Genomic DNA, 25872 nt, shown 5'->3' with positions numbered 1-25872 from the left:
GTTCAGGGACAACTTTGGTGGTTGGGGTTTTGTTGGGTAAAACAGCTCACCCTTGAATTGCTCTAGCATTCTTGGTGAAGTGGGTGTAGAAAGACCAAGCAAATAAGCTTTTCCTTTATAATTCAAGCCTAACTGGAGCCAACTATTGGGACAAAAACTCTCCAATGAACAATTCTTGCCAACTAGGAAAACAAACTGTCATGAAATCCAACAAAAGTGATGTACAAAGTTCAGCAAAACTGTTGGTTTTTATGAGTGCGAAACGAACTTGATGGGTGAGTTATTAATTGAGTTCTTTGTAGAGAACATTCACATGGGTTGCCAAACAGATATGGCAGGGAATGACCTAGAGGCAATTGAAATGAATGTGGGAAAAGAGCAACCTTGAATTCAATGCGTGCAACAATCAGTTTTAGAAGTCCTTTCCCCCTCCTTACTGAAATGAATGTTTGCTACCATTTGGGTGACGCTTCAGGCATGAGCCTTGAACTTGGACACAAGGCTGTGGAGAAGTCCAATGAAATAATGGAGTTTTGTTTAGGAGAGTGGGGAGGCCATAATCAAGAAACCACATACACCGATCCCCCACACCATTTCAGATCTTGAGGCTGTTTGTCTCCCTACCCCCAAGTTTTTTGTTTTGTTTTACATGCAGAGACAGACAAAGAGTTCTGCTGTTATGCTGGAATGAGTTCTAATGGTGGTTGCGACCACTTTATACATGTTACTTGGTCCTAGTAAAGAAATGGACCTTCTTTGTGTTTTTTGGATTTTTGCCTAACATGCTTACCTTTGATTTTTATGTTTTTTTCTAGCAGCATCACTGAATGATCAGACTTTCAAAAGTAGTTTCCAAAGCAGCTCAAGAAGGGGCCAGATCATTTTTAACATGGGACTTGTTTACAAGTTCAGCCGTAGCAAGAAGCTCAGCTGAAGCCAAGCTCCATTTGACATCCTTCAGCCCTGCGAGTGCATGCTTCCCCCTCATCGTCACGCAAGCCCCTACTTCCTTTAGCATATGCTGAGACTGGTTGTGATATGCGATCCCATCAGTCTTGGCATATCCTAACATATTGTTTCAAAGAACCCTAGAATGATCTCAATCCAAGGGTTGAAGTGGGGTTCAGCTGCCTGGGACTACAAAAAGCAGGCAGTTTACTGCATGTTTGGCAAGCCACAATACATAGGGGGCTACATCTGGCTTGGTGGATCACAGTTGTGCAGTTCTGCATCACAGCCTAGTTGTGTACTCCCAGTCACTAAAACAGATTAGAGAATCCCTAACTCCAACAGTAAGCACTGAACTCAAGGCAAAAACATCCATTCTCTGCTCATCCCATTATGAAAATGGCAATTAGCTAAAAGGTGTTCAGAGATCTGCATTAAAGTAATCATAAATACGTTTCCTGTGTGGTGTAATCCGCTCTACCTCTGGCTTTTCTTTTTCTCTATCACTGATTACCCAGCAAGTTTGTGCAGTATTTAAATACAATTAGCTTTATTACTTAAATTAAAAACAAAAATAATAATAAAGTTCATTCTCTTCAAAACTTTTCCTTTTCAAGTGAAAATCAGGACCTAAATCTGGAATTCCAGATGGCCCCTCGTTAACTTCATTTGCAGACCTAATGAAATGGAGGCATTGTAGGCTTATGATAAAAGAGAGTCCTTAAGTGAAGGTGTACGAGGGGCATATCTTCTTCCAAAACCCCTCATTTTTCATCCCGCTCACTGTCAGCAAACAAGTTGGGGTTTTCTGACAAGGTGGGCCTCACTCTCTGCTTTTCTTTGAAGCGCCCCGAATGTGAGACCTTGACATGTTTCCCTTTGGTGTTCTTGTCCACAATCTTCTCTAGCCGGGCATTGAATTCACGCTCACTGCTCCCACTGCTGCCACTGTCTGCTAGCATACCCTCTTGCTGGTTCTCATTGTTGACAACAGCATAGATATCTGGGTTTTCAGAAGCTAGCATCAAAACTCTGGGGGTTGATTTCTTCTTCCGGAGGAAGGTCAGTTTCCACCAGCTATGATTATTTTCCGCCATGGTGGCTGGCAGACAGGACTCGTCACCCTTGTGAGATCAACATACAACAAAGGCAAATGTGTCAAAGTTTCTGTAGCTTTGGTTGTTTCTTCTCTCTAAAGCTGGTCAGTGAAGCAGATCTAGATGTCAGAGCTTAATATTCCAAATCCTATTATTCCCCGCCGCCCTCCTGGTTTTTATTACTGGAAATAGATCATACAAGACAAATAGTTAATCTGAAGTCCCAAAGTCCCTGGCACCCTAAGGAAGAGCCCAGACTGCAGGCTTTGTCCCTTGGTCCTCACCTGTGCCTCACTTATTGGCAGGGGAACATCATAATGTGGATACTGAGGCAGTGGATGCTCAAGACCTTTGTGTGCCTGAGACAGGGCACCAAATGCTGCCCCCCCCTTGTGTGCACCCTCCTTCCCTTCCCTTCTTTCCCCTTTTTCAAAAGGGAGAGGGCAGCAGGGCATCTTGCTGCCTTGCTGGCACCACAATGATATACTGCCCGAGGTGACCTCACCTTGCCTCTTGGAAGGGTTGCCCCTTTACTGAGGGAAGAACTGCATGTTAAGCACAGTTCTGAGATTCTTTTGACAGATGTCTTGTTTTATAATATACCATTCGAAATGAGAGACCAAGGAGGGGAGGGTTCTCAATCCTCCCTCCTCAGGCTGTTTTCCTGCTGGAGGAAGGAATTGTCCCCCCTCCAAGCTGCTTTACCCTCTCTTGGGAAAAGGTACACAGCAGGCTCACCAGTAAAACTGTTTGTACACACTCTAAAATGTGTCAGCTACGACCTGAATAACACTTAGTTCACAGCTCACCTCATCCATGTGCATACGAAGGCAAGTACTTTCAGTCTCTTTTCATGGCTACTTTAAAGAAAAAGCCCAGTTTAAAGTGGACTTGAAAAGAGAGGGAGAGCATTGCTGGCCAGTAGGTGGCGCTGTAAATATAGTGCTAAGGCGGCACTCAGGGTCTGACTACAAAGCCAAAATTCACTAGGACAGAGAATGGAATTCTTCAGAAACTCAGATTTGCATCTGGATCTCACACCAGAGCCTGTCAGTAAGTATTGTACTGCTGCAGGAACTGAAAACAATGCAAGTTGTCTGGAAAAGCACAGAGAGGCCAGCCAAGTTCAGATCCATAAATAACTGAGGGTTTGTTTGTTTTTTAAAATTCAAAGCCAGCTTCGATCCTGGACTGAAGCAGTCTCCGTCAAGATCTCAACTGGGTGTTTGCTGAAGGTGGGGTTTTGTTTTGTTTTGTTGCTTTGTGATCTTTCTTTTAGTCTGTTTGAAGCAAACCTGTGCTATAATTGGGAAGTGAAGGGAGACCAAGAGCTGGGGACATGGTGTGTTGAAAAGAGAGAAAAAGAAAGAATCTCCCATAAGGCTCTGTTGCTTCACTATCCAGTCTAGGGAAGAAGCTGCTGAAAAACCATCACCCCAGACACAATAAATTGTAGCCCAATAAATTGGGAGCTGTAGTTCAGCAACATCTGGGGTACCACAGGTTGAAAAACCCTGATCTAGGGTATGAAGAGGGTTGTCAACTGAAGCAAAATGTTTTCCCAGTATTGTCCACAATATCAAGCCATTAAATTCTCCAGGATTGCTTTTCAATCTTTCCTGGAGATTGAAGCCAATTCCTGAAGACTCTAGTCTAAGCCATTCCTGGAGGACTGGCAACCCTACAAGACACCCTAGATTAGGCCTGCTCACCTTAGGCCTCCCCAGCTGTTTTTGGCCTACAAACCCCATTATCCCCAGCCACAGTGGCCAATAGCCAGCCAGAGATTATGGGAGTTGTAGGCCAACATCTGCAGGAGGGCCATCGTTGAGCAGCCCAGCTCTAGATCTAGGCTTGACGAATCCTAGATGCCAGGGAGCCATGGTGCTTAGAAATTTAATTATAGCATCTAGAGTAGGATATTCTATAACGTATGTTTGTTTTTATCCTTTCTTTTCCCCTCACCCACCGCACCCCTGCAAGGGTGGGGTGAGGGGAAATGGACAGTAGGGCAATTCAGAGAGGCTATTCAAAGGGCAACTCAGAGGCTATTCAGCACTAATCCCTCCATTGAACAACTAATGAAGCCAGCTGAAGAACCTGAAAGAGGAGGGTTTCAATTCATATCGGAAAGGACCTTTGCTGAATGGAACTTACTGTAAGCATGGTGAAGGGTCTTGCCCGGGGGAAGGGCATTGCTAGAGAATAAAGTTCTATATTAATTGGCATGTGGAAGCACCATTTTAAATTCCGGTTCCAGCTAACTCTGAAAAAGCGATCAGCAGCATTCATGGGCTGACTTGTGGAAGCACCCTGGATTTATTAGCAGGTTGTGTGGGAAAAGATAAAAGGAGTGGAGGATCAAGTATTCCCTTTCCTTCCTCTGCTCTACCAGAAATTACTTGTGGAGTGGGGATGGGTGGAGGGGAGCATGAAGAGAGATTCTTTTGTTGCTCACACATAGCAACAACCTGTCATTGGGCGCTTCTACAGCACAAATTTACATTGTTTTGGAACTCCTTGAAATGGATTTCCCCACCCCAGAACTATGCAAATTATAGTCTTATGCACAAGATGACAGCTCTTTGTTTAGATGCCATAGTTGCTCCATAGAAGCATAATTTCAAGGATTCCTTTATTGGGAGGTTTGATACTTAAACTGCCTTGAAACTGGCTTGAATTTTCAGTATAAACCTATCCTTCATCTCCTTTCTTCCCACCTACCCTTTCTCTTACTAAATAAGGGAGCAGGAAGGATGCAATTGAAAGAAAACCTTTGCTTCTATGCTCCTGCACTGGAAGAGAAGCAGCGCCCCTCCACCTCAAGACTGTTACATAACACCAGACGATATTAACAGACAATATTAACAAGTTATACATTGGTACTGACATCTGGGCGGGGTGGGGTGGGGTGGGGGTGAGCAGTTGAGTTACTCATTGCCATTCTTGTAATAGATTCTGCGACACTCACACAACCATTGCAATTTGTGCTACCTGGGGTTGAATGGCATTTTCTCCAAAACAAAAGTCTGCACTTCAGATGTGTGTGCTTTGCGATATCCCTACCACAAACACACTACCTTGCAGGAAGACTTCTGTGTAACAAATGAATCACTGCTGTGAGCTGCACATTTCATGCACAAAGCTCTTGGGGCCAGTTCACGTTTTTCAGGAGTACACCTCAGTTATTTTAAGTGTACATGAAAAAGTTAAGTGTGAATGGGTGGGGCAAGCTTCCATATGTTCAGATTAGTACTATACATGTCTACTAATTAGGATTGGCTAGGCCTTCCTCTCAACTTTACTTTCAGGGGTAAATCTCAGTTTGCTGCTGTGTAACGTGGGGGAAAGGTGCTTAGTAGATGTGTCATCTTATTTTATTTCAACAGCAGCCTTGTGAGATAGATTTGGCCGAGAGAAAACATCTTAGTCCAAGGCCCCTGCGCCCCAGGGAGGAGCAAGCAAGGCTCAAGAAGCTGTGTCTCCCAGATCCAAACCCTGCCAACTGCCCTACACTGGTTTCAGGCTTTCCATCTGTTGTGATGATCAATTAAACATTTCTGGAGGCACTGAGGCATAGCGGCCCAGTGAGTGGTTTGAGTTTCCGTCCCCCTCCTCTCCCAACAGCGCCATTGCCAACATACCTGCTTCGTTGGACTAATACACTTCTTCCCTCACCAGAGAGTATGTTCAGCTGTCGTGAACAAAGACCGACATGGAGAAAGGAGAGGCAGAACTCCGTGGCAAAACTGGCAGGTTGGGCTCCTGCAACCGGGAGAAAAGCGGTTCTCACATCTCAGGTGTGCCGAGGTGCCACATACCTGTTTCTGCTGCACCTCTCTCTCTCTTGCTTGCTGTATGTCAAGGTTAACCGGAGACTGAGCCACTCCTGCCTAAAGTAAACAGAAGCCAACAGAGGCTGAGCTGAGAGAGATCTGAATATTCATGATGAGAGAAATCTAAGCCAAGGTGTTCTGCTGCCCCAAAGCAATTCAATTTGATGGCACCTGAGGGAAATGGGTGGATGGGGAGACACAGGTTCTTTGGATTCATGGGGAATTCCAGAACAGCCATCTTGTTAGTCTGTTGTAGAAAAAAAAAGTTAAGTTCTGAGACACTTCAGAGATGAATTTACTGGGGCAACATTTCATAAACAGCTTACCTTAGCAAGTGCATCATGATGTTGAAGGGCAAAGGCAATGATAGATAAATAGAGGGTGAGATATCACTGGCATGCAAACCAAGCTATCAAGATGATAACTTCAAAACACTGGAATTGTAAAGATCACATCATGTTAACCGAGTTGAAAAGCAGGAATGCACCATAATCTAAGGCAGAGTTTTTCAGCCAGGGTATTGTGAAACCTTCGGGTTCCACAAGCATCCCTCAGGGCTTCTGTGAAATTTTACAGTCTCCTCAGGCACCTCACTCTCGCCTCTTGTTCTTGCGCCAGTCAGTCTCACCTATCCCAAGAATGGGAATGTTTATGAATAACATGTGGCCCTCTCTGGTCTTGTGCCTAGGGTTGCCAACTGTCCCTCATTACGCAGGATGTCCCTCATTTCAAGGATGAAATGTTGGCCCCTATAGGGACAGCATTTGTCCCTCATTTGTCCCTCATTTATCAATAGAAATATAATTCAATTACATATATGTCAATGATACTCAAGCCCTTGATTACCACTGCATACACCTCCCAGCCCCCTGCACCCAGCCAGTCCCCACAAACATGTCTCCCTCATTCTAGAACTTGTGTCCCTCATTCTGGCAATGAAATGTTGGCAACCCTAAAAATTATTTATGAAAGTGTTTAATTGTCTGATTGCCAATTATAATCTATAATGATATTCCAAGTTATAATTATAAATTTGTACAAACATTTGCCCTTGGTTTCTGTAATTGTGAAACAAATTACTCATTACTCATTTTTAGTTTTTGTTTTTTTAACTCTGTGTGTGTGTGTGTGTGTGGTAGGGTTCTGCAACATGTTAAATGTGGTGATTCTCTTTATTTAGCAGGGGGAGAGTAACTGGCCCTATCCACCCCCAGCACAGTACCTCCAGTGACTGTTGCTGGTGTTGGTCTTATGTTTCTTTTTAGATTGTGAGCCCTTTGGGATTTATTTATTTATTTATTATTTCTCTATGTAAACCTATAAACCTCTATATTCTCTATGTAAACCTAAAAAGGAATAATTTATTTATTTATTCTCTATGTTAACTGCTTTGGAAACCTTTGTTGAAAAGCGGTATATAAATATTTGTTATTGTTGTTGTTACATGATTCCTCAGTTCCAAAGGGGTTGAAAAATACTAACTTAAGCATTGTCTGGAGCACCAGCTGTAACACTGTAACGTTGTCTGGATATAAACACCAGCTGTAACACCAAATGAGGGACATTATATAGTGAGAGAGCTAGCTGTGAATGTCTCTATTCAAACTAAATGACATAATTTAAGCCATAGATCGTTTTTTTGGAGCTGTTTCATGCATACATGCTCCTCATTTGGTTTCTTATCACTTCGTTCTTGGCAGCTGGAGTGGTATGTGTGAACCAATGCTATTGAAAAGCATTGTGTTTGAAGAGACACTGGATGATATTCATGTTCTCTCTGTAGGGTCTGGTCTGTGCTAGTTTATTGACATATGTATGTTAATCCCTTGATGTTGCAGTCATCCCATGAAGAATGTTGTATGTGCAAACTAGACTAGCAAATTCCAGTTTTTCAGCTTCTTACTGTTTGTTTTTTAACTAATCACTTCCTTTATCCCCGCCCTTTCCTCGTATGCTCAAGGTGGCATATAGGTGATTATCAATCTTTAGTCTCATAACCACTCAGTGAGAGTAGTTTAGGCAAGAAGATGGCAGTGTGCCAAGCAGTCCAATATTATGCATATTTACTAGGAAGTGAGTCCAACTGAGTTGTTTGGGACTTCCTCCCAAGGAAGTTGACTGAGTAAGTAAGAGCCTGCCCAAGCCCTGGAGTGCATGTTGAAGGGCCTGCTCTCTGACACACCTCTAGTTGGCCTTCAGTTGGTGGGAACCAGACACAGGGCCATTTCTGTTGTGGCACTACACCTTTGTAACTCTCTGCTCAGGGAAATGCAACAGACTCACTCTCTCTCTCTCTCTCTCTCTCGCACTTATGACTGAAAGCTTTTTTATTGGGTAAAGTCTTTTAAGTTTACCCAATAAAAATTAAATCAGTCAGTTGGAAGAGATATGATCACAGCTGTTTTCTACTGTATGTTGTTTTCATTATATATGTATTGGCTTTATTGGTTATTTCTTAGCTGCTTTGAGCTTATATTCATGACGTAGGACAGGATATAAATGTATGTGTGTGCCTGCAAAGCTGCACTCCTCAACTCATTTTGAGAAAACATGTTGAGGATTGTGCTGCACAGCCAACGGAGACTTGGGGCTGATCAGGAATGTGAACCTGGGCCTCCCACATCATTCTTGGCACTCTAACCACTACACCACAGCACCCTCTGAATCTGAGGACTGATTCACATGTATAAATTATGTCTCTCAACACCTGAGGACTCACAACAGCTGAATGTATGGACTGCCTCCATCAGAAAGTATTTAAGGATAACATGTTTGTTAGTGGATTTGCAGTAACCTTTAATGGCTGATTCACACAGGCAATGCACTGTTCGCTGTTCTGGTTCACACGATGATCACCAGCAATGTCCAATCCAATGGGATTCCCAGTGGCCATGTGCTCTTGCAGAGCTTGGTATGTAGGTTGCAAAATACCTCCTTATCCTGGGTTTTCAGCCTGCCAATCAACTGGGATCGACAAGCTCCATTCAGGCCTCAGATTAATTATCCTGGTCAAATGTGTAATTGATGCCCTGCAAACCCAGGAACAGGAGGTTTTTGGCAGCCTGCACGACACACACCATGGGCATGTACACCTACCAGCTATCCCAGATTCCTGGTAAATGGATTATTGCTGAGGATGGTATGAGCCAGTCCACTGAATGATGTACGTACAGTATGTGTGAACTCAATCCTAATATAGTGTTCTTAAAAACCGAATGTCAAAAGAGATCAGATTCCTCTGCCACTGGCGTTCCTGCATGTTTAAATGCCAAATTTGTCTCCATTCATTTTCTTAAATAGAGACTGTCCTGTTTTGCCTATGTAAAGGGCTTCAGGGCATTGTAGCAGGTGATCACATCAATAACACTGGAGGAATAACATCACCATATTAGCACACTGCTTCCCAAACCACACCTCTCAGCATCCAGATTTCAAAAGTGGTAACAGAGGCTCTCCTAAGGCACATCTGGATGAGAGTTTGCTGCATTCCCCAATCACTCCTGTGCCTTCAAAACACTGGTCAGAGCAAGCTTGAGGTTTCCTTAGGGCAACCAATCTGCCTACCCCCACCAGCATGAACTTATATCATTTGTACACATTTGTATAATGGGTGTAGGCTTAAACTTTTGGCTTGGAATTTCAGTTTCTTTTGGGTAGCAGGGAATATATACAGCTCTGGATAGGCCTCAATCCATTATTAGCGCTGGAAAATAACATTATGGGTGTGCCTTATAGTTATGCCTGATCACAGTCTGAGATTGATAACAGGATATTAATGTTTCTTCATGGTCAGTACTTAAGATGTTTATTTCTGGGGGCTAATTGTTAATTGTTAAAAGGTTGTCTCTGGTTATGGAGATCTTTCAGGAATATTTGGATTGGGGGAAGCTTTTAGAGTTTGGGGGAAGTGACTCATCTCATCCCTCTTCAAGGGAAGGGGTGTGTGTGTGTGTGTGTGTGTGTGTGTGTGTACATTCGAGTGTGTGTGAAGGAAAAACTAAAAAAAAGCAGCTTAAAACAGACAGTGAGGCAGGTAGGATTGGGAAAGACCCTACTGAGCTAGATGGACCAAAGGATCTGATTCAGTATAAACAGCCTCACATATGAAAGGATTGATCTAGGCCAGGGATTCCCAGCCTTGGGTCCCCAGATGTTATTGGACTACAAGTCCCATCATCCTCAGGCACAATGACAGTGGTTGGGAATGATGGGAGTTGTAGTCCAATAACATCTGGGGACCAAAAGTTGGGGACCCCTTATCTAGGCAATTGGGCTGTGTTTGGGATATCTTGGCACAACTTGGTCCCAACATAGTTTCCACAGCTTTTTCTGCACCACGCAAGAACTCTAATCAGCCAGCACCGTGTCTTAGATATAGAATTGCAAGAGTTACTGAGAGGATTGTATATAGGCAATCAGCCTTTAAATACTAGGCCTGCTGAATATTTAAACAATTTGTCAATAGCCACATTTAGGAGAGCTATGACTCTCGCCCGCCTTAATGCACTCCCCACTGCAGTTCTAGAGGTGAAGTTCAAAAAGAGACCTTACTCAGCTCGCTTTTGCCCATGTGACTCAGGAGACATAGAAACCATTGCTAACATGATTCTCTATTGTGCTTTTTACAAGGATATTCATTTAAATTTTATTTCCCCTTTGTTAAAGAATTTTCCAGGCCATAGTGATGAATTTTATTTAGATGATTTGCTGTCCAGTTTTAAAGAAACAGTTTCCTGCAGTGTGGCCAAGTTTTGTTATATTGTTTGTAAAACCCGTAAAGAATTTATCATTTAACTGGATTTAACGATGTTATCATTTAATTGGATGTTTAATTGGATGTTACTGCAAATTATTTTCTTTTTATGCTGGTCAACGACCGAAATAAAGAATCTATCTAATCAGCCCACACAGATCTGGAACTGATCAGACGGTTGCAGGTCAGAGAATATGACTTTGAGGCAGGCTCAAATCCTTTTCTAGCACCTTTCATCTTAAAAATTAAGCAATGATTGTGGGGCAGCCCTTGAACCTTTCTGTTTCTGGGGTTTGGTAGAAGCCCAGGAAATCTTGGGCTAAGTTTCCATCAGCAAGAAAAAGTCTCCTCCACTGTCTGTCTCTTCAGTCCCTTTAAAGAGTTAAGGCCTCTAGCTCCCAGTTACCTGGTTGAACGATTGCTTTTTTAAATTTATTATTTCCTTCTGAATGATCAGTCAAACCAGGCTCTGGCTCAGCCACTTGCCAGACCAGTTCCTCTTCTTTCTTTCTTTCTTTCTTTCTTTCTTTCTTTCTTTCTTTCTTTCTTTCTTTCTTTCTTTCTTTTAGCAGATCTTCTCAACGCAGGGAGGACAAGCTGAATGGAATTAGGAGGGGCGTGTGTGTGTGTGTTTTGGGTGGGTGGGTGGGGGGTGTCTCAAGTAACCCCACTAACTTGAATTTAATTGCAAAAAATAAAATCTATATTCTCCCAGTTTGATTTCCGGCAGTCCTAGTGATGGATGTAATTTGAATCTTTTGTTATTTAAAAAACCACCACCACCACTATTGCCAACTCTGCCAAGGGCTCCATATCAGAGAAAGATCAGTTGAAATCTGCAGGACGTTGATCACAAACATGACTTTCACTGGACTGATATTAATGCATATATATAATTCATTTGGCATACTGTAATGTCTGATTTTGAAATAGCTTGCTCCTTCTATGTGCACCAAGGCAAATACATTGCTTTTAAGATAGCTTTATTTGCAATAGCTGCCTAGAAGTTTAGGCATAAATATATTCAAACAGCTGTTCTATTTTGTCAAGATAATCACCTGATATTGAAATGGTAGCAAGATGGTGAGATAACTTGAATTGCTAAAATACAGTACTGACTCCTAGCTCTTTTATATGCCTTCACTGTTGGCACTGAACACCTTTGCATTGTACAGCACACGTGATCCAATGGGCCCATTGTGCTTTGTATAAATTTTGTTATGACCTATGATTTAAACAAATACACTGAGTGACTTGACTGGTTGGAAAGTTGATGCTTCTTGTTATTGCCATGTGATTCATCAGCAAACCTCTAACTTAGGATTCTTGGCATCTTCAAGTACTTTGGGGGTGTTGGGTTAGCATGCGCCACTGTACTCAGTGTACACCATTGCTGGGAAAGGGATACTGCTTGATTCTATAGCAATTATGGTGTAGGAACTGTTAACTGTGAAAAATGAGGAGTGTCAAACGTCAATGTACTATGTCTGGGAGTGAGGACAGCATTTCAACATGTACTAGGAAATGTGGTGTGAACAGGGGCGTAGCTAGCCTGCCGGCGGCCTATGTGCGGCCGCGGTGGGCACCCGATAGCCCCGCCCCCTGAGCCTGACATCAGACGCAGGGGATAGCCACGCCCCCGCGTCTGACATCAGACACGGGGGGCGTGGTCTGGCTCCCGAACAGAGCCTTGAGGCTCCCTTCGGGAGAAGCAGCTTAACTGCTGAAGGGGCCGCGCAGCCCCCTCGGCAGTTAGACAAAGGCTGGTGCTGCGTTCGCAGCACAGCCCAGGAGAGGCTCTTCCCTGCAGGTAAGAGCCACTTTTGGGCTGCGTTGTGAATGTAGCACTAGTCTTAGCTCCTGAAGGGGCCGCGCAGCCCCCTCAGGAGCTAGTTAGGCTGGCGCTGCGTTCGCAGCACCAGCCGGGAGCAACTCTTCCCTGCCTTTGCAGGGAAGAGCCGCTCCTGGCTGGTGCTGCGAATGCAGCGCCAGCCTTTGTTTAGCTCCCAAAGGGGCTGCGCGGTCCCCGCTCAGGAGCTAAACTACCGCCCCTGCGTCTGACGTCAGACGTGGGGGGCGTGTCAGGGCTGCGATGGCGGCTCCTGATTGGGCACGGCTCGGGTTCTTTGAACCCGTTAGCCCAATTATAGCTACGCCCCTGGGTGTGAATGTTACATGTTTTACAGCTACATCCCTCATAAAGTAAAGTAAAGTGCACCATCAAGTCATTTTTTATTCCTGGCACCCACAGAGCCCTGTGGTTTTCTTTGGTAGAATACAGGAGGGGTTTACCATTGCCTCCTGCGCAGTATGAGATACCTTGGTTTATTAAAGGTTTATTCAGCAACAACTCCATTTTCTCCTTCTCCTTTCCCTCCCTTTTTCTTTCTGACTCCTCCCCCACACTCTTTACAGGATCCCCCCCCCCCCCGGACAAATGTCCAAACAAACAAACAAAGCTGTTACTTTAGTATTTTCAGGTCATTAAAGTAGTTTCTATGCAGTGCAGAATAATATTTAATATTATGTCCAAGTCAAGTGAAGTTCCTGTTCTGGAAAAGTGTGACACTTCATGTAGTGGGTAATGCTGGTCTCCCCTCATGTTCTGCATGACTTGCAGAGCTAAGCAGTATAGAAAATACAAGTATTTAAAATATGTTTTTAAAATACTTTTGTATTTTGTATGAAAAATACTTTTCAGGAAAAAAATTTGTATCAAAAATACATTTGCTCGAATATTTTGTATTTTGAAAATACATTTTGCCGAAACCAAAATACATTTCAGCCAATCATTGCTTTGCTTTCTTGCTTTGGGAGCTGCCTTTTTATTGCTAGGAGGCAGTCCATTGGCTGCCTAGCAGCCTCATACTGGATCCCAGATCTGACAGTACACCACCACCCCCCTTTAATTTGGTTTACACCCCTACTGGAGTATTTGGCATGGCTGAGATGTGTGGATGAGAAAATAGTCCAGGAATAAGCAGTATTTTAGCACTGGAGTTTGGAAAAACCCAGGAATCCCTAAAGGGGGAGAAGCATGGCAAATGTGTTTTACTCCCAGGAGAGTCCAATACAGACTCACCACTCCATTAAAATCAGGCTGACTGCACAGATCATTCCTAATAGCCTGAGACTTCCCTCAGATGCAGTGGCTATTGCTATGACCCCTCCAGAGCAAGTTTGCAACATTCCTGACATTCTTGCATTTGTGTATCTAAAAGGCCCTGTCTTCTCTTGAATCATTCTATTGCCCCAGGGAGATTGGCTCTTTTGTCCATCTCCTGTATGGGTTTTCTGACATCTTCTGGAAGCTCTTTTTGTCCATACCTGGCTCTCATTGTTTTCCTACTGGATTGCCCATTAACCATGATGGCTAAAGCCATTTACCCTTTCTTAGGAGATAACTGCCCAACACAAGTATTTTGTATTTTTGGTCCTGAAGATAAGCCTATTTTCTGTCTGGCAACTAATCCCATTCTTCCTATTCTCTGACACAAGAAGCATATGAAGTGTTCCAGGCTAAATGAGCAAAGAGGCACCTTTTAAAAGTGGTGATCCTCTTTATTTAGCAGGGGGAGAGCAACTGACCCTATCCATCCCCAGTCTGGCATCCCATTTTATTTATTTCTGTAGGAACATAGGAAGCTGCCATATACTGAGTCAGACCATAGGTCCATCTAGCTCAGTATTTGTCTACACAGACTGGCAGCGGCTTCTCCTTGCCTTATCTTCAAGGTTGCAGGCAGGAGTCTCTCTCAGCCTTATCTTGGCGATGCCAGGGAACTAGGAACCTTCTGCATGCAAGTACACAGATGCTATTCCCAGAGCAGCTCCATCCCTTAAGGGAAATATTTTACAGTGTTCACACATCTAGCTTCCCATTCATATGTAACCAGAGTGGACCCTGCTTAGCTAAGGGGACAAGTCATGCTTGCTACCACAAGACCAGCTTCTATCTATCTATCTAATCAATATTCATTGCATTCATATTTGTATATTGAGGTGTTCAGTGGGCACTGAGCACATGACTTGGACCCTCTTAAAAAGGACTTCCAAGCCCAAGGCTCTCTCTCTGAACCTGGTAGCACACCCCATTTTTCTTCTACTGAATATTATTTGTTTGTTTGTTTGTTATTATTAAAAAAATTTATACTCCCTTCCAAAAGGCTCAGGGTGGTTTACATGAAAACACCATTAAAATTAATTAACAAAACAAAAATTATAAACTACATAATAATATGTGGCTTCAGTACATCTCACCAGGTTTTACAGACAGGGCTCCCCCTCCACTCCCTGTCGAATCCATTCCTGATTGGAGTGTGCCAGTCCACATATTTGCTGGATTTAACCTGACCTCCCTGCAGGCTAACAGAAACTAGGACAGACAGGGCTTTGTCCCCCGCCCCCCCCCCCAAGGGAGGCTGCAAATTCTGGCTTAGTCCAAGGTATGTCCGACTTAAAATAATCCTCCATTTCCAGCGGCTTTTGAGATGTTTCTGCTAAACTCTGACACTTGTCTTTGATATGTGTAGGGGAGCAGCTGAGGGCTATGTGAATGCTGTATGTAATCCGGACTCCCAGATTAAACTGTCTCGACTCTATTGCGAAGTAGATTCCCTCCTCAGATACCCCACAGCATAAAGCCCTGTCTGTAAAATCTCCTAGATAGGTAACGATGACTTTTCTTAATTTCCCTTCCCATCCTCTGCATGCTTGAAGATCCCCAGCCTAGTAGTTTTTAGACTAGCATAGTCACCTAATGGCCCAGCGGGGAAATGACTTGACTAACAAGCCAGTGGTTGCTGGTTCGAATCCCCACTGGTATGTTTCCCAGACTATGAGAAACACCTATATCAGGCAGCAGCGATATAGGAAGATACTGAAAGGCATCATCTCATACTGTGTGGGAAATGGCAGTGGTAAACCCCTCCTGTATTCTACCAAAGACAACCACAGGGCTCTGTGGGCACCAGGAGTCGACATCGACTCAACGGCAAACTTTACCAGTAATGGAAAAGGCCGTAATCCCTTGGGGAAGACAGCCAGCTCTTCCTCAGGACAAGAGAAGAATCTCCATGGGCATTTCAATCCAAGGGGCTGCTCCAGGAAGCAGTTTATTTTATTTTATTTTATTTTATTTTATTTTATTTTATGTATTCAGTTTCTATACCACCCTTCCAAAATGGCTTAGGGTGGTTTACATTAAAACAAAACAATTAAATTAACAGTAAAAAACAGAGATTATAAAACACCATAAAACAATAACAATTAAAACATTCAAAACAATTAAAAAACCCTGAAAAACCAGGTTACAACATTAAAACCATTTACAACAATTTAAAAACCCTGGAAGGCCAGGCCAAACAAATAGGTTTTGAGGGCTCTCCTGAACACCAATAAAGAATTCAGATTACCGATTTCTGCCAGGAGTGCATTCCACAGGCCAGGAGCAGCTACAGAGAAGGCCTGCCTCCGAGTTGCCACCAGACACATCCGCGGTAGCTGGAGACGGACCTCCTCAGATGACCTTACTGTGCGGTGAGGATCATGCGTAAGAAGGCACTCTCTAAGGTAACCTGGACCTAAGCCGTTCAGGGCTTTAAAGGTAATAATCAGCACTTTGTATTTTGCCCAGAAACATATCAGCAGCCAGTGCAGCTGTTTCAAAACAAAGAAAGGAAAGGAAGGGAAGGGAAAAAGAGAAGGAGCACACACCTTTGCATCTGTAGATATCTGTAAGTAAAGAAGGCTCTTGTATGTACCATTTAAGGAACTTATCCCAAACTTGTAACCATTTTTAATCTGATTTATTTGCCTTGATAAGGGCCCGTTTTTCATGTGGGCCAATGTGCACTGAAGTCCTTCAGTTCGAGAGAGGTGGTCATCACTAGATTAATTCTACATTTAAACCTTCTGGGGCAAGCAGACAGAATTTTATCTTTAAACTAGTCCTGCTCACATGTTAAGTTCACTATTTTTCAGGTTTTCCTGTTCATCTAATTCATGGAGATGACTGTGATTAAACTCATCTCTTTTTTGGATTGACTGTGTCTGGCCAGGACGAGGCAATGCCTCCATATATTCATTGTTAGTGTACCCATTAATGAATCTGTTGCAGAAACCTGTACAGTGGTCCCTTGACTTACGAACTACTCGACATCCGAAGTTTTCGACTTACGAACGACAAAAATGACCGGAAGTCGTTGCCGGTTTAGATGCGGCTTCCTCGACTTACGAATTTTTAGATGCGGTTTCCTCGACTTACGAATGTTTCCAGACCTCCGTGGTGCGCTTTTCGACTTACGAAAATTTCGACCTACGAACGTGCGTTCGGAACGGATTAACTTCGTAAGTCGAGGGACCACTGTAGTAGTGTTTTTCTCCCGCCAGGAGAGAGCACGCTTCTTCAAACATTGGCTACTGAAGACTCACAAAGATATGTAGCCCAGGACTTGGCCTCCTTATTTAGAAGCCAGGTATGCTTTGTTTGACAGGGTTTACTGCTCCCAAGTGAACAGCTCAGTGACAGAGCCTCTTTTGTGTGCAGAAGGTCCCAGGTTCAATCCCTGGCAGCATCTCCAGGTAGAGTTGGGAAAGACCCTTCTCCATCCGAAGCCCTGGAGAGCAGCAGCCACTCAGAGTAGAACAACGCTGAGCTAGATGGACTAAGGGTCTGTGTGATGGTTGGCAGCAGCACCAGAGCTGTCAATCATCTTTTGAAACCCAAGGAGCCAACTGCCCTCCAAGTGGGATTCCTGAGGGAAGGGCTTTAGAATGGAGCAGAGAGTGGCAGTTCAGCTGTCTTAACTGGTAGTTCTCAGGGTCAGATAGGGCTTGGATGAGATCCAGTGACAGCAAATGGGTGTTAAATTTATATACTGCCTTTCATTAAAACAATTCCAAGGCGGTTTACAGCAAAATTTAAAAACAAGATGGTGAAAAAGACAAAATTAGAATATTGAGTGAAAAATATTAAACAAATCTGATTAAAAATTTAAAACAAAAGCATAAAAGTAATACAGAGTACAAAGAGTAGCAGCAGAGAATTAAATAAATGCCTGGGCAAAAAGCCAAGATTTTACACTCTTTCTAAAAGCTGTAATGGAGACCGAGGAGCGAATAGTCACTGGGAGAGCATTCCAGAGTCTGGGGGCAGCAACAGAGTGGGCCCTGTGCCGCATGCACAACAAACGAGCCTCCCTCATTATCGGCAGAGCCCCCTCAGATGACCTCGTCAAGCGGGCAGTAACCCTTGGGAGCAGGCGGTCCCTCAGGTATCCTGGGCCCAAACCGTTAAGGGCTTTAAAGGTCAAAACCAGCACCTTGAATTGGACCTGGAAACAAACTGGTAGCAAGTGCAGCTCTTTCAAACTTGGTCTGACGTGTCCCACCGGGCAGCTCCAGATAAAACCCTAGCTGCCGCATTTTGCACTAGCTGCAGTTTCCGGATATTCTTCAAGGGCAGCCCCATGTAGAGCATGTTAGGGCTAGGTATAGTGATAACTAGCAACGGATTATTTCTACTTGGTAGCCGATCACCAGTTCTTGCACATATCAAGAGGAGACTTCTAAGGTCAAAGTAGCTTTATTATCTCTGCAGAGTAAGTAAACGACCGTCAAGGGGATAATTCCCAAAGACAAGATGGACCCAAAAGGGAGTCCGTCCAAAGCATTTATACATGAGTTGATACATCTGAATACATTCCAAGCATATTAGCACATACAAATAAACCACTGCTCTTGTCAGGTAGGCCCTACCAATCAATCATCATACACATCCTTGAAGATCACAGCACAACCACTGTTAAGGCTCTAAATCGTTACACAGTTTGTTGTTACATAGCAAATGGTTATCTGGTTGTCATCCCAGGCCCGAGTGCAGCGAAGCATGGCCATGGGAGGCAGGCAGTAAATAGCAGAAATAACAGTTTACTGATAAAACTCAGGGTAGAACAACAGGCGATTTGATGAAGAACAGAACCAGCTGACACAGGCATCCTGATCATAAAACCCTGGCCTAGTTCTCAGAGAGTTCAAGATGGCATTATTTTGGTTCTATCTTTTAGAAACAGATTATAGATTAATACAGATTAATATAGAATGCCTACAATCACAGGTAACAATAGGATCTCTAGGGAGGATCTCTGGGTCTGTGGGTTGAATATTGGGAGGTGGGTAGTCAGTTGTACACACCAGTGAACACCTCCGGTTAGCAAGTATGACTCTTATGTATGAATGCTGGATGTATATGGTATATACATGGATCTTCAACCAGGGTGGATGTTTCCTTTTTTTTTTTTTTTTTTGGCTTTTAAAATTTTTATTGGTTTTTACAATATCTTAACAATCCCGTTACATCTAATTAAGTAAATATTGACTTCCCGCTCACCAATCTGTGCGATTCATTAACTATACAAATCAACCATTGCTATAATAATTCAAAGCATATATCCTACACATTACAAACTCAATTTTACTCTACCCGACCTGCTATTATTACTAAATTTCAAACCCTGCTGAAAAATCGATATTAGAAAAATAGTTCTTTAAGTATAGTAAGAATGGTTTCCAATCTTCTTTAAAACATTCCAAGTTTTCATCCCTTATCAGTACTGTAAGTTTTGCCATCTCAGCATATTCCAAAATTTTTATCAGCCAATCTTCTTTTGAGGGCATTTCATTGTCCTTCCATTTCTGCGCATATACTATTCTGGCCACTGTGGTTGCATACATAAAAATAGTTAAATTTCTTCTGGAAAACTCTCCTTGCGTTATTCCCAGCAGGAAGGATTCTGGTTTCTTAGGAAATGTCATTTAAAATTTTTTCTTCAATTCATTATATATCTTATCCCAAAAGGCCTTCGCCTTCCCGCAAGACCACCACATATGAAAAAAAGTTCCTTCACAGTGTCCACATTTCCAGCATTTGTTTGGAACATTTTTATACATTAATGCTGATTTTTTGGGTGTCAACTACCACCTGTACATCATCCTATAATAATTTTCTTTTAAAGTATAACATGCAGTAAACTTTAAATCCATTTTCCATAATTTTTCTCAAGCTGCCATATCTATATTATGACCCACATCTTGAGCCCATTTTATCATAGTCGTTTTAACCACTTCATCTCTTGTCTCCTCCAGAAGCAGCAGCTTATACATCTTAGAAACTAATTTTTCATCATTTTCACACAGCTCCTTCTCAAATCTCGACATTTGATCCTCAAATCCAACTTTAAGCTCCTTCTTATAGATTTCATTTAACTGATGGTACTGTTACAGTTATTAACCAGATTTTGTACTTCAATTAGGTTTTTTAACTTACAGCCCTTTTCTTGGAAACATAACAAATCCCTATAGGTACTCCATTCAGGTTGCATATTTATCTCTTTACATGCTAAAACTTCAATTGGGGATAGCCATAATGGAGTTTTAAATTCCAACCATTTTTTATATTTTACCCACACTCTCATTAGACTCCTTCTTACATAGTGATTAAGAAAATCTTTATGCACTTTACTTTTATCATACCACAGATATGAATTCCATCCAAACCTTCTATCAAATCCTTCCAGATCAAGTATTCTGGGATTTCTTAATGTTATTCATTCTTTTAACCACGTCAAACAAACAGCATCAAAATACAGGGTGGATGTTTCCAGTAAGAGGGCTAGGAGTCAGGGAACGCTTGTTGCATTCAACACAGGCACCTCAGTAACTTATAAGTCTAGCCTCTATTGAAGAACTAAGTTTGAAACATTGATATAGAAACCATTATGTGTGTAAAGCCCTGCTTTGGCAGAGAGAAATGTTTAAGCTGCTTGTACATCAATAAACTTGACTTTGTTTTATTTTAAAGTCCACTCAGTGTCCTGTGAGTTATACTTCTCCCCACGTAGCCCTCAGCTACACTACTAAGGGGTTGTCAGGACACAAACCTAAGCCAGAAGATCTTGGGAGTGGCAGCGGAAGCTCGATAAAGGGAGGAAGAGTTAAGAACATCATTCTTAATAAAATTGGTCCACAACATTACAAAGTTATTAACCTCCAGTTTTGGGAGCCGACCCCCCCACATTAGCAGTGTGTGTCTCAGAGTGATGAGCTGGGTACAGCTCCCCACATGTGATGGACTCTAGTGGTGGAATAAGATCTGTTAAAGGGGCCACTTACAGGAGAAGTATAACACATTTTGGTTTTATGTACAAGAAAATCCTGAGATAAAAGTTGTCAGAGGAAGCATATTTAAAATCTGTAACAACAAAAGCACTTAAAGTAGAAGCATATATAAGCAGAAAACAGTTATGGCTGCTAAAGTTTGGACAATGAGCAAGTAGGCTCTTATAAAAGAACTAGTATGTTTAAGCCTGTTATAATAACAGGCGCTAGCTTCTTCTTCTTCTTCTTCTTCTTCTTCTTCTTTTAACCTGTCTGTCTGTTTCTTTCTCTCTCTGTCTCTTCCTCTTTTTCTCTTTGTTTTTGTTTTCCTGCACCTTCCCCCCCGCCTTCCCTCTCCCTTGTTTCGGTTTTTTTTCTTGAAAATGCCGCCCGTGGGTGCTTTGTTGCCGCTGCTGCCTCAGCCTTTCAGCGGCTGCCGCAGCCGCTTCTCTGAATGCCGTCTGCGGGTGGTCTGGTCCCGCTGCCCCCGATCCAGCCTGCGGCAGTCGGGCGAAGTAAAAGCATATTTTGCAAAGAAGAAGAGATTTGCTTGCGAACAGAGCTCCTCTCTGTGCTAAGCCACTGCCCAAACTGCCGCTATGGACGCAAAGGACACAATAGGCATCCTTTGCACCCCAAGCACCAGTTTGGGAAGAGGCTTAGCACAGAGAGGAGCTCTGTTCGCGAGCTCCTCTCTTCTTCTTTGCAAAATATGCTTTTACTTCGCCCGACTGCCGTGGGCTGGATCGGGTAAGGAGGGCTCAGGCAGCTGGGAGGGCGGGAGGGCGGTCGTCGGCTGTGGTGGCAGCCGCGGAGGCATTCTCATGGGCCATTTTGGCCCTTAATCATTTGCGGGGGGGTGCGGGGAAGGAGAATTCGGGCAGCTGGGAGGGCGGGAGAGCGGTCGGCGGGAAACGTGGGGCAAGGGCAAAGGCAATTTTGGGGCCGGGCAAGGGCCCCAAGGTCTCCCAGCCGCCCGTCCTTGTTGGCGCTGCCAGGCCTTGGCGGCGGCTCCGCCACCACCTCAGCCGGGCTTCACCGGCTTCTTCGCGGAGGCTGCTTCTGGCCGCCCAACATGGCCGCCTGTTCCCTTTTTTCGTTTCTGACTCGGCCGTTCTGCGCATGCGCTCCGCGCATGCGCAGAACGGCCGAAGGAGGCATGGACACATGCTTGGTTGTCCACGGACGGAGACCAAGCCTTTTATTAGAGAGGATGTGGTTGTCTGATTCTACAGGGCAGCTTCCTGTGGCTCTCTGAACTGAGGATATTTCCAAGGATTTCCCCAGCAGTGATACTGGAAATGCTGTCAGGGACAGAACCTGGGACCTTTTTCTCATGGCTGAGTGGGGGATTTGAACTTGGGTCTCCCTGGTCCTAGTCCAGCACTCTAACCACTGTACCACGCTGGCTCACGAAGAATCCCAATCCTTATTTGGGGGGTGCCTGGACATCCGTTCCTTTTACAGGATACTCACACAGCTCTGTCTAATAAGAAATTCTTCACTGAAGAAAGAGCAACCATTTTGCTTATCATGTAAGTAGGATGTTATCGCAGTGTCTCTGTTTCAATCCCACCCACCTCCCGCCATTCCCTTTGGTCCAAGGGGGCTCCACATTCACCACTCAGGGGAGTCATTCAAATATTGGACCTTGGGCTCTTTTCAGTCCCTCATGGCAAACAGTAGAGGTTTGCACAAACTGTTCAACATTGAACCAGTCCACAACGAACCAGTCTGGCTCAATGGTTTGATTGTGAACCAAACCGGTCTCCAGGAGACAGCCTGGTGGTTTGCAATCGAACTGAACTGAGCCCGGTCCATTGCAGACTGGTCTGACCTGGTTCGATGGTCTATGCTTGTGAAGGGGAATCCGGCAAGGGTTCTCCTTTACAAGCAAAGGGGAATCCTGCCTTGAAAAGGCTTATAAGGGCAGCTGGGGATGGGGTGGGCAAGAGGGCACCTTTTAAATATAGGTGCTGACCGAATCTGGCAGCGACAGTTGCTCATCGAAACCCCAGCACACACCCCAGCAGCCCAGCAACACGGTTCTGGCCTCCCCCGCTGCCACCAGATTAAGTAAGCACCTACTTTTAAAGGTGCCCTCTTACTGTCGCCCCCAAGGGTGGGCGAGCATGTCAACTGGAATGGCCTAGATCAAGTGAGTACTCTGGCGGGGGTCTTTCCCAGCCCTGCTGTGCTTGGAGAATGAGAAGGGGTCTCTGGCAGGGGTCTTTCCCAGGCCTGCTGTTGTGCTTGGGCCCTTGATGTAAGCATTGTGAAAACAAATTCAGATGAAATAGTAACAAATACAATAAACAATCAGACATTTAACACATGTTAAAAATTAACAGAATTGTTTGTATATAAATACTAGTCTAAAAAGTATATACAACTTTCTAACATACACTGTGCAGGGTACTGTTGATTCTGTCAAAAGGTTATATATTGTACAGAAGCAGGAGCAACATGACTAGAAAAATATATTACGTTTTAACAAAAGTATGAATTGTCCCTTTTGCTAAGCAAAGTCCACCCTGGTTTGCATTTGAATGGGAGACTATATATGAGCAATGTAAGACATACTCCGGGTATGGCACTGTTCTGGGAAGAGTATTTGCATGATTTCATGCAGAAGGTTTCAGGTCCCCCACCCCCGCGCATCTTCAAGATCGGGCTGAGAGAGACTCCTGCCCGTCTGTGTGCTGCCAGTCTGTGTAGACAATATTTCGCTAGAAGGACCAATGGTCTGACTCAGTATAAGGCAGCTTCCTGCGTTCCTAAGTAGCCCTTATGAAAAAGCTGAGTTTCCAGCTTTTGTGCGCCACCTGCCGGCTAGTGGCTGTCATTGGCTCCGTCCTCCCTCCTTCTTAGCCACGCTGCTTGCTCACTGGTGAATTATCGTCGCCCAATCAGAAAAAGGGATGCGTGGCCTTCTACACCTCTCGTTTCACTTTGCAAAATGGGTGGGTATAGAGCGGAGGAGCGCGTGTTATTGATTGGCTGCGGTCATGGGGCTCAGAGCTGCGTCTGCGTCGATTGGCTATCGATGCGGAAGGGCGGGACCGAGAAGAGTGCGTTCTTTTGCTGTCGGACGTCGCTGGGATCATGCAGGTGGGAAAGACTATTTAATAATAAAGGGGAGTTGGGAGGAGAATGCACCTCTTGCGTTGCCAAGCAACCACCCGTTCCCTTGGTTGCTAGGCAGCATCTTTCCTTCTCAGGCCAGAGCATCTCCGCGTTCTTGTTTTCTAGGAGATACACACACCCGGACTCTCCATTGTTTAATTTCTAAATGAAAAACGCACTTTTTTTCCTGGTAGCCTTTCTTCCTAATCCCAGACGTGTGGGGAGAGCTTGGGTGTAATTATTTAGTATTTAGGAAATAGGAGGAGGGGTAAGAAAGTGCTTCTGGGTACGTACAAATTGCCACATTGTGTACAGGCTCATAGACTTCCCTTCATTCAAAAATTACGTCAGAGATAGCAGACCTGAATGCTGCCTCAAATTAAGCTCTGCCACTCACTTAGAAGAAATTAAACTCTGCTACCCATGCCCAGCTTTCTTTCTTGGTTCTGTTCCAGTCCGCATCTTGCAATAATGTATTATTCCAACTCCTCAGGATGTTTCCCTCACTATAAATGGAAAGTTAGCCATTTTCTTTGGGGATCTGTTTCTTTACTAAAGTATATATCTCCCATCCCAAAGGCTTATGGTCTTGAGCTGATCAGAGCTTTCTAGATCAAAATACTTCTTGATATTGAAGGGCAGTTTCACATTTCTTGCTGCATCTGCATGGAACTTTTTTAGCATGCTCACACAGCATAGTAATACTTGAAGGTGAGAGTTAGTGAGTCATGTCTATAAACATTCAGTGGGCACAGGCAATCACAGCTCTCCAGAGTATGTTCAATGTGCCTTCCAGCCAAGTGTCTCCCATTCAATTACAGACTTTTCCCCATATGAATGCTCTATGAACACATCTGCTCTATAAAGTATGATGCATCTCCAGTTGTCTCTAGAGTTAGAAGAAGTCTTAATTCAAGTTGGTGGTTTTGCATAGTCAAAAACAACATACCTGAAGTTCCGCTTCCTTTCCTATGTCCCTTTGTAATCTCTCAGATCCAACAAGAACGCTCTGTTAAGTATTCCAGTCTTTTTGTGCTTAGATAAATGATTGCAATATCCACTTCGTCTTGCCTCTCTTCTTTCATCATTGGAGCTAGCTTTAAGCAGGTATACAGTAATTCTAGTTTAATGTAATTTTAATATTTTAATGGACATTGTATTTGTGTGTGATTCAGCTGGGCCTTCAGTTATTTTGCTGGGCCCTCAGGATGAGTGTGTGTGAGAATATGTGTTTATAGAAACTGAACAAATTAATAACATAGGTGATTTTATTGGACTGTTAAGCTTCCTTGCGGGGTTCTAATTTTCTTTTTATTATATAACATTTCTGTTTCAACAGGATTATCAGAACCTGCCAATTGACATACAGACTAGCAAGCTACTTGGTACGTCTCTTTTTCATTTTTCCTTATCAAAGGGAACACTGGAGGAAAAAAGAGTGTAGTTTTGTCTTAGGATAGCCAGGTCTTCCTTGGTTGTATGTTCATTGTAAACAGCTTTCTTTTATTGTAAAATGTTCTTGCCAACACCATAAGTGTCTTTGGCATAGGAAGTATTCATTTCTGGTATGGATTTAATGTGAACTATCTTCCTTCTATAGACTGGCTAGTAGACAGGCGACACTGCAGCTTGAAATGGCAAGGCCAGGTCCGCATTGTCCGTGAGAAGATTGCCATGGCCATTCAAGACATGCCAGAGAATGAAGAGATCAAGCAGCTTCTCTCTGGTTCCTGTGAGTGTTTGTGGAGGCTAGTTCTGGAAGCTATTTCAAATCAAATTTAAGAACACAGAAAGCTGCCTTTTACTGAGTCAGACCATTAGTTCATCTAGTTCAGTATTGTTCACACTGACTGGTAGTGACACAGTTCTTCAAGGTTTCAGACAGGAGTCTTTCTCAGCCCTACCTGGAGATGCCAGGGATTGAACTGGAGACCTTCTGCACGCAAAGCAGATGCTC

General features: G+C 43.7%; 2 protein-coding genes across 9 annotated transcripts in view; one reads left to right on the top strand and one right to left on the bottom strand.

Moving 5' to 3' along the window:
- Positions 1 to 1470: 1470 nt before the first annotated feature.
- Positions 1471 to 17333, bottom strand: PRR15L (proline rich 15 like). 2 transcript variants are annotated; one of them, XM_053262257.1, is made up of 3 exons: positions 16350 to 17333; positions 5867 to 5938; positions 1471 to 2072 (listed from the first exon to the last, which is right to left on the bottom strand). In XM_053262257.1, exons 1-3 carry the CDS (start codon positions 16470 to 16472, stop codon positions 1713 to 1715), a joined length of 555 nt encoding a protein of 184 aa, XP_053118232.1. In that variant the 5' UTR covers positions 16473 to 17333; the 3' UTR covers positions 1471 to 1712. The 2 variants fall into 2 exon arrangements, 1 of the variants encoding a protein (XP_053118232.1); XR_008309939.1 differs by having other exon boundaries at positions 2048 to 2227; positions 5690 to 6128; positions 16350 to 16458.
- The window catches only part of CDK5RAP3 (CDK5 regulatory subunit associated protein 3), a 35017-nt gene continuing 25311 nt past the window's right edge, over positions 16167 to 25872 (top strand). For 2 of the 7 annotated variants that reach the window (XM_053262252.1, XM_053262250.1), the window contains exons 1-4: positions 23970 to 24105; positions 24909 to 25022; positions 25255 to 25300; positions 25516 to 25647. In XM_053262252.1, coding sequence (XP_053118227.1) covers positions 24960 to 25022; positions 25255 to 25300; positions 25516 to 25647 — 241 coding nt within the window. In that variant the 5' untranslated portion in view covers positions 23970 to 24105; positions 24909 to 24959. Of the gene's footprint in view, positions 16206 to 16270; positions 16370 to 23969; positions 24202 to 24908; positions 25023 to 25254; positions 25301 to 25515; positions 25648 to 25872 lie in introns of those variants that run through there. The other 5 variants (XM_053262251.1, XM_053262253.1, XM_053262255.1 and 2 more) reach the window with 5 other exon arrangements.

This window comes from Hemicordylus capensis, chromosome 6 (assembly GCF_027244095.1).
Source record: "Hemicordylus capensis ecotype Gifberg chromosome 6, rHemCap1.1.pri, whole genome shotgun sequence".
Classification (NCBI taxonomy): domain Eukaryota; kingdom Metazoa; phylum Chordata; class Lepidosauria; order Squamata; family Cordylidae; genus Hemicordylus; species Hemicordylus capensis.
The sequence above is the reverse complement of the archived record's forward strand: the minus strand, read 5'-3'. Positions and strand labels throughout refer to the sequence as shown.

Excerpts from the sequence above, each read along its gene's own strand:
- PRR15L (XM_053262257.1), bottom strand. The coding sequence starts at position 16,472 with ATGAAAAACGGGCCCTTATCAAGGCAAATAAATCAGATTAAAAATGGT. Across the intron at positions 5,939-16,349 it reads AGATATCTACAGATGCAAAG|GCAGGAGTGGCTCAGTCTCC; the intron begins GTGTGTGCTCCT and ends TGTTTACTTTAG. Across the intron at positions 2,073-5,866 it reads GAGAGGTGCAGCAGAAACAG|GGTGACGAGTCCTGTCTGCC; the intron begins GTATGTGGCACC and ends TGATCTCACAAG.